We start from the raw sequence: 11,995 nt of genomic DNA, 5'->3' as shown, positions 1-11,995 counted from the left end.
TATCATCACGCTATTATTCCCAGAGCACTGAAGACCTCTTCGGTGGGTGTGCAGACTGTCCCTGCAAGGGCCTGGGGCCTGGGGGGTGTCGCCGGGGCCTGAAACGCGCCGCCAGTAAGGGGCGCCCCGCCGCGCCCTTTCAGGCCGCAGGATGGGCGATCAGTGGCCCTGGCTCGAGAGGCGAGGATGTCCAAGTGCTTCTGCCCTTTAAGATGAGCGACCGGGCCGGCGGGCGGCGGTCCTCTACTGCGCCGCCCCCCGCAGCTGTAAGGGGAAAGGGGGTCAGGCATCCCCCGGTCCCGGGCGAGGCCACCGCTCTCCGGCGCGGGGGAGGCCGCCCGCCCCGCCCCGCCCCGCCGGGCGCGAACCTGGCCGCACCCACTTCCCCCGGGAGGCGCCCCGCCGCGGCGGGGGCTGACGTCACAAGGCACCCGGCTGCCCGCGCCCCGCGCCGCGCGCCCCGCGCCGGGACCCGCCGCCCTCTCGCCGCCGACTCCCAGGCGCGCCCGCGCGCGTGCCTGTGCCCGTCCCCGCGCCCGTCCCCGCCCGCCAGCGCCGCTGAAGATGGCGAGCCCGGCGCCCCCGGAGCACGCCGAGCAGGGATGCCCGGCTGCCGCAGCCGCGGAGCAGGCGCCGCCGCCGCCCGGGGCTCCCTCTGAGGAGCAGCTGCAGGAAGCGCAGGAGGAAGGCGCGGCGGCGGCGGCGGCGGCGGCGGCGGCGGGTGCAGGCCGGCAGGTGGACGAGGCCGCCGGCGGGGTGGCCGCCGCGGTGACTTGGCTGCTGGGGGAGCCCGTGCTGTGGCTGGGCTGCCGCGCCGACGAGCTCCTGAGCTGGAAGAGGCCGCTGCGCAGCCTGCTCGCCTTCGTCGGGGCCAACATGCTGTTCTGGTGAGAGCTCGGGGTGGGTGGGGATGCCCGGGGGGAGGGCAGGTGACCTTGGGGCGCCCGGGGGCGGGCAGAGGGGGTGCCGGGGCGGCCCGGGGGATGCACGCCGGACCCTGCGGAGGAAGGTCTCAGCCCTGGCCCTCTTTCTCGGCCACCTTTCTCAAACAGGTAGACACACACTTCAACTTTCCTCCAGATGCACTTCTCTGTAAACATTTGTCATCCTGTGTGTGTGTATCTCGTCTCTAAGGCTAGGTGACCGGCTGACTGGCCTGCACCTGGGCCGACAGGTGTGCCCAGAGTGCACTTGGCCTTTGCTTTCTGAAACATTCAGGTCTTGACCCGCTCACCCAAAATCAGCGGGACCAAATACACTTGAACTTGTATGCGTTCTTGCAACCAGAGCCGGCATATCTGGACCAGCTTAGGTACACGCTGGAGACTGAGCCTTCTCCATCAGCGACCTGAGATGGGCAATGAACGATTTGTTTTTCCATTCCCTGGAGGGTTGGGTTTACTGTCATTACTCCCTGATGAGAAAACAGGAGGCAAACAGGTGGATTCTGTCCATCACCCCGCCCCCAAGGTGTGCACAGTGTGGAAACCAGTCGTCTTTTTAGGTGAAGAGCAGAGAGAATACACAGGGACATTCTCTGAAAAGTCCCTGATCCACAAGTTTTTCTCTTCGAAAAGCGCCCTTCACCCCTAAAGTCAGAGAAAGTGTCTGGCGCCTTCATGGAAGGCTGTGTGCCCTGTCATCTGTTACCAGCCTGATGGAGGGTGGAGCAAAGCCTTCTTTGTTTGCAACTGTGTCCTCCTAACAAGCATGACACGCACACACAGCCGAATAAGCAGAGCTTCAGCAACGGAGGCCTTGTTAACAGGACATAGATTTCTTAGCCTTAAAGTTAGGAAAGAACCTGACGACACATCCACAGCCTGCTGCTTTCTAGGTCAGCTCCTTTAACCTGGAGGTTTTTCTGCAGATCTGTGCTAGTCTTGGTCTTCTCTTGAAATGGGCTGTTTCTTATCAGGGCCCCTGAATATGAATTAACTTTACTTCGGGAATCTTAGCTATCAGTGTTTCTAGAGTTTATTCCATATTTCTCTAACCTATTAGGAAGTTACAGCGAGCACTCAAGCAAGGAGGGTACAGTATATGATGTTAGATGGGGCAACAGTCCAATAGTCTTAGGGCTGGGTCTCCCTCATTTACCAGTGAGGGACATGTTCTTAAAATTCTCTTAATTTTAAATTTTACTTATTAAAAATAGCAGCCTCACAGTTCAAACGTTTAAAGGTACAGAAGAATAAACACTTTGTAAATCTCTTTCCCAGGCCTGTCTCAGTTTCCTCCCAGAAAGCAACCAGTGTTACCAGTCTCTTGTGTATCTTTCCAGATAGTACATATTTCAGCAAATACACACTATTCTGTGCAAATTGTGGAATACTCTAAGGATTGTTTTTCTTCGTAGTGTAGTTTGGGGAGCACTTCCTTATTCTTTTTCAGCTGCATAGAATTCCATTGTATGGATGTCACCAATTAACCTGTCTTCTACTGATGGACTATGTTTGTTTCCCAACTTTGGCTGTTACAGTGTTATAGCTAATGGCCAGAACGTGCATTATTCTGCATATGAACCAGCGTTCTGTAGGATGAATTCCCAGAAGTGGAATTGTTGGGTCAGAGAGGATGTGCACTTCTAAGTCTCTGCCTGTTTCTCTGTATATCCTTGCCAACAGCATCTTTATCAAACTTTTTAATTTGCAAATCTGACAGGTGAAAAAGGTATCACAGTACGGTTTTAATTTGCATTTCTCTGAGATTGAGCATTTTTCCTTATGTTCAAGAGCCATTATAATTATCTTTTCTTTGCATTGTCAGTTTACAAACAATTTGGGTCCGTATTTTTAGTTGAGCCATTGGACTTTTTCCTATTGATATGTAGGAGCTCTTTTCATATTAACTTTAGCCTCATTTCTGTAATATGACTTGCAAGCATTTTTTGTATGATGTATTCTTAACAACATCTTTTGAAAAGGAAGATTTTTACATAAAATAATCGAAAGGCATATTTGATATTATTTGGGAGTGATGTCTTCCATCCATTTTTGTAAATAAGTCTGATGGGGAGGCAAACAATGGCCAGGCATTCAATCCAATCTGTTTTATTTCTTCTCTTGTTTGGAGGATCTACATTCCATGCATGTATTTTCTTTGACAGAAAGATAATAGTCCTGCTTTTTAAATTTGAAGTACTTGTTAATTGGGATTTCTGACCTATTTATTAATTTCACTAAAATGTTGTAGTTTCTCCCTGTTGTTGCTTCTGAGGTTAAAATGCTTTTCAAGGACTTTTTTCTCTAAATAGGGTACTTCTTATCAAGCGATCTTAAATTATGTGACACTCTTAACATTTTGTGTCCCAGGAACTCTTAAGCTCTGTAATGTTTATGAGAAAAACAAAAAGATCAATGTTAGAAACACGAGGAGCCCAAATCTTGTAAGCAGTAGTGACGACGTTTGCACTTTCCTTGATGTTATTTCATTTTTGTGGAAATTAACTTTTCAAATGCCCATTTTTGCTTGATTTAGTACCTGGTACCAGCAGATGTTTTCAGGATTTTGAGTTTGAGTTCAAAAGCTCTATTATTTATTACCTGCCCATTACCTGCAAGATTTTAGTGCTGTGCACTGAAAGGGCAAAACCTGAGACATGGCTGTGACAAATGGGTATAACTCGAGGCTGAATGGAGCAAGTGTGATAGAAGTCAGAGAAAAAATCATTTGTTTTGCTGCAGTTTGGGGGGAGGGGTGGCATCGTGGATTGAAGAGACTGTGGGGTCTTCATGGGGAGATCACATTTGAATCAGATTTGATGGACAGGAATGATCCGGGTAGATCTAGCATATGGTCAGCAGCATTCTAGTCCTAAGGAAATTGTACTTCATATTTCATCCAATGTATTTAACTGATGCAATGCCGCGTGAGTTGGTGGCAGGAAGTCGGGGAGTTGAGAGTGGTGGGTGTTCTGGAGGACATCTGGGGGCAGTGGTTGCCTCGAATGTCATGCTTTGTATTTGGACCTGTTTTATCTATAGGCAGTGGGACCCAAAAATGTTTTGTAAAAACATCCATGAATATTTTATTAGGCAAGTAAATTGTGGTACATTTGTTCCCCATCATAAAATAACATATAACAATGCAACTAAACTACAGTTGTACGCAATAGCACAGATGAATTTTACAAATGTGATTTGGGGCAGAGAAAGCACATAATAACATATGCGGAATGATTTGGATTTTTGAAAGTTTTTAAATGTACAAAACTAAACAGTATTAATTAGGGATTTGTAGACAGGAGATAAGAAAGACACTCTTATCTGTAAAATCAAGAGAGTGGTTATCCTTTGACACAACATTGTAAACTGACTATACTTCAATAAAAAATATATATGTATACAGAAAAAAGATTAAAGAAAAGTTATAAATGATTATTGAGCCCCAGTTTAAAAAAAAAGAACAAGAGTGGTTATCTCTGTGAAGAGTGAGAAGATCACAGAGGGCACGTGGAAGCTTCTGGTGTTCAGTGTTCTGTTTTTTGACTTGGGTGGTGGTGGTTATGTGGTGTTCAAGTTATAATTATTTAAAAACTATGCATGTGTGTACATTCTTGGATATATTTTATGAAAAATACTAAAATAATAATACTTTAAAAAACGGTGTTCACTCAGAGCCCAGAGGAGTTTGATAAAATATAGACCATGGAGCGCCTTTCTCAAGAAGCAGGGTTTCCACAGCCTGGAGTAGATGTGGGCAACAGTCTTGTAGTCTTAGGGCTGGGTCTCTCTCCTTTTACCAATAAGGGACATGTTTGAAATTGTTTTTCTTAATTTTGAATTTTATTTATTTAAAACAAATGGCTGATACCGAGTCACGGTTCAAAAGTTTAAAAGTATAAAGAGGAAATCAGTCCGGAGGTCTCTGCCCCACGCCTGTCCCCGGCTGCCCGCTTCCTCCCAGACGCAACCAGTGACACCAGTTCTAAGCGCATCATCAAATAGAACGAACCCAATGAAACAGAAAATGCCCATTTGCTTTTGTTTTTAAAGAACTGACTCCTTGCAGTCAATAATATGTACACACTCTTGAGTGAGCAGTCAAGTGCAAACACCCATGTAACCACAAAGACAGTCAAGATCTAGAACATTCCATCACTCCTAGAGATTTCTTTGAGTCCCTTTCCTGTCAGCCCCCGACCCCGCCCCGGGTTTGATGTGTTTCCCGTCACTATAGATTAGATTTGTCTTCCTTAAAGTCTCATATTAGTGAGACCGTATAACATGGTGTCTTCTGTGCCTGGCTCTGCTTTCCCGGCGTAAGGCTTTGGGACTCACCCCCGCTGGGCACATCGGTTCTTTGTTTCTCTTTGTTGTTGACTGGTCCACCGCTCTGGGGATCAACCACAATTGGTTTACTCGTTTACAGTTGTTTTTTTTCGGGTTGTTTTCAGGGTTGGCCATGATAAATGAAGCTACTGCAAAAATTCAGGCAGAAGTCTTAGTGTGCGGTGTCTGGTTTTGGTGAGCAGGGTGGCCGGCTCTGGCCGTGCTTTGTATGGCCACGTGGCAGTGGCCCTGGAGATGAGGGCCTGGACCAGAATGTCCCTCTTCTTAGTCTCCTTGCTGGTCACAGTACTGAAGCTGAATGCTGCATGCCACCGCCGCCCTCCCAGGGCACCCTGCTCTGCGGCCTAGGTGGCTGCTCTGATGTGCTTTAGTTTTGAACCCACAGTCGGAGAGCAGGCCTTTCTCCTCGGAGCACCTGGTGCTGCGTGAGGACGCTGCCTTCTTTCCATTCGTGTAAAGAGTTCAACTGCCAGGAAGTGATTCGCCCGAGATGGTGACACAGGGGCCTGCCTGGCGGGAGACCGTGGGCTTTGTGGCTTTTGCTGTGTCCCAGGCTGGGCACTCACGCAGTCTGGAATGCCCTGGACCCACTGGGGGTCCGCTAGAGTGGGTTTAGAAAGCTGCAGGGCCCGGCTCCCGCTTGGTGTCCAGAGCCCCTTCTCTGCATCGCTGATGGGTTCGGCCAGCTTGCTTTAGCGCAGCGCCCCGCAAAGAGCGGTCTCATCACGGCCAGCACCTGGGTGCTTGTTGGTGGGCTCCACCCTCCACCCTCCACCTACAAGAATCCCTAGAGGTGTGGGCTCAACATCTGAATTTTCTCCAACTCCCCAGGTGACTCAAATTTGAGAACCGCTGCGTTTGAGCACTTTCTGTGATCACGAGCTCTCCTCTCCAGAAGGCAGCCTTCCCATTGCTGGACAACCCTGACTAGTGAATATTTTCCTTGCACTGACTTAAGCACACCTTTTGGTTGTCTGTGCAGCTGCCCAAGATCTGGGCTCCCTCCATAGGATGATCCTTTGTCTGTTTCAAGATTCGTTCTGTCCCCATTTTTACTGAGTCTTCTTGTCCCCGGCCGAGAAGTTCTGGGCTCCCTCCACTCACCGTTTTCCGGACTCTTCTGGACATGCTTCAGTTTATCTTTATTCCTCCTCGAATGCAGCCTTATGAGATGGTCTGACCAGAGTGTGTTTGCCCTGTCGTCCTGGACTGCATCCTTCTATTCACATGGCCTGACGTAGAATTTCTGTATTCTTGATAGTAACTCCTTTGGCAGCCACTACTGTTAATGATTGCTACCTTCATTAAACTATACCTGTGTATATAACTGTATATGCAGGTTTAGTCAAACTGTAACTACTAAAATTATTAAGGATGTTGGCATTTGGCACCTCATTTAAATCTTACAGCAGCCAGTGAGGCAGGTGTTCCCTTTGAACACAAGAGGAAACAGTCCCATAGAAGTTAAATGAATTATCAAAGATGACTCTGACCTGTTCAATAGGATGCTTGCAGTGATGGCAACACTGCACGTGTGTGCTGTCTGGTGTGGTAACAACTAGCCTGTCGCGGCTCTTGAGCTTATGAGGTGAGGCTAGTGTGACTCAGGAACTGTATTTTTAATTTTATTGAATTTAAACTTCAGTTTAAACAGCTACATGTAGTTAGTGGCTACTGTATTTGATAGCACAGTGCTAACCTGGGTCACAGGCCTGGGCCGTGAGCCACATCCTCTTTCCCCAAATTCAGTGTTTCTTTCTTTCTTTTTTTTTTTTTTTCAAACTTGATCATTCTAAAGAATAATAGAAGACAGATGTGGGAACCAACAATTAGGGCTTACATTTTCCAATATTACAGAATCTCACTTAATGATTTCACCAGAAAATAATGATGGTGGGAGAGGGCTGTTTCCGAGTTGAGAGGGGTCTTTTGCAGGCTGTTAGCCTGTTCAGCTCACGTTCCCCACCTGATCTCAGCTCCATCTGGGCCTCAGGAGCCGTGGCTGAGTGTCTGCTTCAGGCCCACGTGGTGCTGGGCCCAGCTGGTAGACCAGAAGTCCCAGGTCTGTGCTTATCTCTCAGACCTTAACACTCTGCTTTGGGAGACATGGCTGGTTCAGCAAACTGATTCAAACAACACACCAGACTTCCAAATTGTGTGCCGCATTCTGCAGGGCTTTGCAGGTTAGGAATAGTGAGTATCAGGTGGGTTGGGAATAGTTGGTGAAAGCTCTGTGCAACTTACTGAATAGGCCTGAAAGAGAAGGTGTGGCTGTAAAAGCAAAGTTAGCAGTGAGGGCTTCCCATATCAGACAAACCCAAGAAAATGGGGGCTGAGCACTGGGTGTGGTCAGCTTGGGGAGACTCGCCTGCCTCATGCTGAGTGGGAACGAGGAGTGTAGGACGGGGAGTGGGGACTATGGATGATTATTCTTGGATGCCTGGAACCAGCGTGGAATCTGAAACATTGCAGATGCTCAGAAAAGGTTTTGTGAACTGGGCTGGACTAGAGGCTACTCCCCTAGCCTGGGTTGGGTAGGGCTGGTTTAGAAAGATCTTGCAAAATAGAAAGGCTTCACTTCATTCAAAATAGTTGTGGGCAATGTTTATACTCAGCAAACGTTTCTTGCGTGGTGGCCTCGTGTTCATTCTGAGACACAGGAAATCTTTCACGAGTCCCCACGGAAGGTTCTCTACCCCTTAGCACCAGGAACTGCGGGTTGAAGACCTAAGAAACAGGGCAGTTTTTACCAGATTAATGCTTATTCTAGAAACCCATCAGGTTTTCTTCTCTAGTGTGATAACCACAAAGCTCAACTTCAGTGATTTTGCACGATTTTATGGCCACATTATTTGAGTAATAACTTTTCCTTAAAGTCTCTTTGCTACCCTTATTTTTTTCCTTTTTATCCTGTTGTGCATGAATGTTTTTAAGTTGCCTGATTGATCCAAATGAGTACAAATAAATGAGGTGTATCATTACTAGCTGCTGGGAATACAGCGATGACTAAGACACATTCTGATCCCTGGTGAGAGGGACAGATTAGTAAGCAAATAATTCTAAGGTTATGCTGTGAGCACTAAATTATCACAGATGGGCCAAGATGAACCAATAGGATTTCCTTAGGCAGGAAACAGGGATATAGAGATTGGGGAAAGACAGGATGATCAGTATGTAAAAAGAGGGAAAGAACTAATATGTATTGAGTAGCTATTATGTGCTAGGTGCACAGCTAACTCACGGAAACTTGAACAGAGTACACAGTAGTGCTCATAAATATTCATTTGTATAGATGGAGAAATAGAGGGGGAGGGGCAGGATGAGATGGGAGGGGTGGGGCAGGGGGTTTTATGTGCTGGAAGGAGTAGCCACAAGTGAGGTTGGAAAGAAACTTTGGGGCCAATTTCTGAAGAATTTACTATTGGACTGTGCTAAGGAATTTGGACTGTATCAAATAAGCAGTCTTTATTACCCTTATATAAGTGCCATCTTTTTAATGTGTTGTTGGATTCTGTTTGCTAATATTTTGTTGAGAATTTACAACAACATGGACGGACCTGGAGGTCGTCGTACTAAATGAAGGAAGCCAGAAAGAGAAGGAAAAATACCATACGATTTCACTTATATGTGGAATCTAAAAGAAAGAGAACATGAATGAACTTATTTACAAGACAGAGACAGACTCACAGACATAGAAAACAAACTTATGGTTACCAGGGGGAAAAGGGGTGGGGAGGGATAAATTGGCAGTTCTGGGTTTGTAAGTACACACTACTATATATAAAGCAGATAAACAACAAGGTCCTACTGTATAGCGCTGGGAACTATATTTAATACCATGTAATAACCTATAATGAAAAAGAATATGAAAAGGAATACATATATATATATATAAATGAATGAGTGCATGAGTCACTGTGCTGTCCACCAGAAATTAACCCATTGTAAACTGACTGTACTTCAATTCAAAAGAAAATAAGTGCCGTTATATTAGTCCCTTTCTTCCAAGACCTCCATTCAAAAATTCAACAAATATTTATTGTCTACTGCGTGGCCAACACTGTTCTTGGTGCTAAAGATGTAATGATGGACAAGAAAGAGTAAGATCCCTTTCTCATGGAGGTTATATTCTCATTGTGGGAGTGGTGAAACAAAGACAACAAACACATACACATGCTAGGAGAAGCTGGGTGCTTTGGAGAAGACTCAGGCAGGGACAAGAGACAGGGAGGGGCAAGGAGGTGCTGTTTTTTGGGGTGGTCAGTACTGGCCTCTCAAAGGACTGACTATGAGCTGATGCCTGAAGAATAAGATAGGGAATGATCCAAACAGCTACCTCCGAAGTGGAATGTTCCAGGCTGAGGGAACAGGATGTGCAAAGGCCCTGGGGTGAGTGGGCTTGGGGTGTTTGCAGAACAACATGGAGTCCAGTGTGGCAGGGGCTGGGTGAACAAGGGGGGAACACCATTACTTTTAGCTTAGAACTCCATGCAGTGAGTGTGCCAGATTCTGCTTGTTGGCTTTCCCTCAGCCCCCTGGATAGATTAGGGGAGCGAGAGCTTGGGGCCAGAGACAGAGCAGGACGCCCTTGCAGGAGCACGTGGTGGTGAGGAGAAGCATTGGGGTGGGGAGACTGTGGAGGTAAAATTGAGAGGATTGAGTAATTTCTTGGGTGGGAGGAGAGTGAGAGGTGGGGGAATGACTCAGCTTCCGAGAGTGAATGACAGGTGTCTGGTATTAACCAATATGAGGGCCACTGGGGTTACAGCAGGTTGGGGCAGTGGGGGAGGAGAGTGATATGGCAATTTTGGCCGGGGGGTATGCTGAACCCATGGGCCGTCAGCTGAAGTTATAAGTCTCTGCAGGGTTGGGTATATGGGCCGAGGCTCAGGGGATGGGTTGGAGTGAAGTGCGGATTTGGGTGTGTTGGAGATGCAGGCTTTAGGGTGGTGAAGTTCCCGAGGGAGCCTTGCTGGGTCTTGTGAGAGCAGAGCCTAGGGAGAGTGTTGAGGGAGCTGACATTACCAAGGTGGGCAACCAAAAGCACCTTTGGCAGGGAGTCAGAGCACGGCGAATCCCAGAGGGCGGTGTTCCCGAGGGCCAAGCGCAGACACGACCAGCAGATGCTCCTTCCTGGCCTTTGTGAGAGCGGTGTCTGCAGGGCTGGCTTTCCCAGCCACTCCAGAAGTGGGTTCTCCGCTATAGGGAGGGTATAGCTCAGTGGTAGAGTACGTGCTTAGCAATCAAGGTCCTGGGTTCAATTCCCAGTCCCTCCATCAAACAAAAAATAAATAAATAAGCTAGTTACCTTCCTACCCCACCCCCACCAAAAACCAAACCAAAAGAAAAGAGGGACGCTCCCTTCCTTCCAGCCCATCACCGCCTCCTTCCGCTATAGCAGCATAACTCAGGCTCCATGGGGGACCAGACTCCCCACCCTGTCCTCCTGGGCCCCTCTGGGACTTGGTCTTCAGGCCAGCTCCTGACTTGGCCAGTGGGAGTTCAAGCAGTTTAGGAAATACCTGGCCGATTTTGAATGTCAGAAGCTGCATTTTAGTTGTTTCTGTGTGCGCTCCTTCTGTACAATCCCAGGCCGTTCTCTGCACCCCAACCCCACCGTGCAGATGCCTGGGTGGGTCCTGGGAGGATGGGCTCCTCTGACACCTGAGGGCCGGGGAGAAAGGTGGGTGCGCCTGGAGGACAAGTGGCCAGGAGTCACCTGCCCATGGAGGTGTATTTCCCTTAGAAGGGGGAGGATGATCTCCTGAGACTGGGGAGGCCGCGGGAGGATGAGGCAGGCTGTTGCTTTCTTGGGGAAGAGGGTCAGGAAATCACAAATGTCTGGGGGGAAACGCTCTGTTACGTTGTGTTCTTGGGTTTATGTTTGGCTATTTCTTCAGTGAATACATCTGTGTCAGGGTCCCATGCTTACAGCTTTGTCTTCATAGACCAGTTATTTTTCAAGATGCATATTTTTATGGAATAGTATCACATTTAGTACTATGGTCTGCCCCCCCAAACTGTATGAGTTTAACAGTAAATATTTTGGGGGAAGTTTCCCATTTGCTAAAGAAGCGAGATCACATGTGTCCATGTTTCCACATGTCATTACAGACATGCTTTTGGAAGCATACAGCTCGTAGGTGTTTCCAGGGTTCTTTGTTCTCTGCTGCTTTCAGTTTATTTGGGAAGGAAGTATTTTTGTCTCGGGGATGAAGGCAGCCCTCCCTAAGTGAAAACAGGTTAAGTGAGGTGGGGCCACTTGTGTGCTCCGGATGGCATCTTAGAACCGGAGAAAGAGCTGGAATCCACGGGGCAAGGACCTCCGTCCTTGCCACACGTGGGCTGAACCTTCCACTGGAGAGAGACACTCAGATGACACAGAGCTCACCCACGCTGTGGCCATGTGGGCCCCCTGGGTTTCTAGATAAACTGCGTTGGCTGTCAAATATAACAGGCCAATCCTCTTTTGACAAATTTTGGGACACACTTCCTGTGATTTCATTTCGTGATTCCTGCAGTGACCGCTGTTTTAACAATGACTGTTTATTGGGCTCCTGCTTTGCTGGGCACTCGAGGGAGTTATTATGTGGTTCTCACACACCCAGTGGGGATTGTTGCCCCATTGTGCAGAGGGGGCTATTGAGGCTCAGGGTGATTGAGTCACTTGCCCCCAGATGACAGGTTGTGGCAGAGCTGGG

The 11,995-nt window shown here is 48.0% G+C and overlaps 1 protein-coding gene across 1 annotated transcript in view; it reads left to right on the top strand.

Annotated features, from left to right (window-relative positions):
• Nucleotides 1–549: 549 nt before the first annotated feature.
• The window catches only part of RETREG1 (reticulophagy regulator 1), a 121,473-nt gene continuing 110,027 nt past the window's right edge, over nt 550–11,995 (top strand). The window contains exon 1 of the mRNA XM_031443421.2: nt 550–887. Within this exon, the coding sequence (XP_031299281.2) occupies nt 565–887 (323 nt within the window). The 5' untranslated portion in view covers nt 550–564. The remainder of the gene's footprint in view (nt 888–11,995) is intronic.

Source organism: Camelus dromedarius, chromosome 3, assembly GCF_036321535.1.
Source record: "Camelus dromedarius isolate mCamDro1 chromosome 3, mCamDro1.pat, whole genome shotgun sequence".
NCBI classification, from domain to species: Eukaryota; Metazoa; Chordata; class Mammalia; order Artiodactyla; family Camelidae; genus Camelus; species Camelus dromedarius.
The sequence above is the reverse complement of the archived record's forward strand: the minus strand, read 5'-3'. Positions and strand labels throughout refer to the sequence as shown.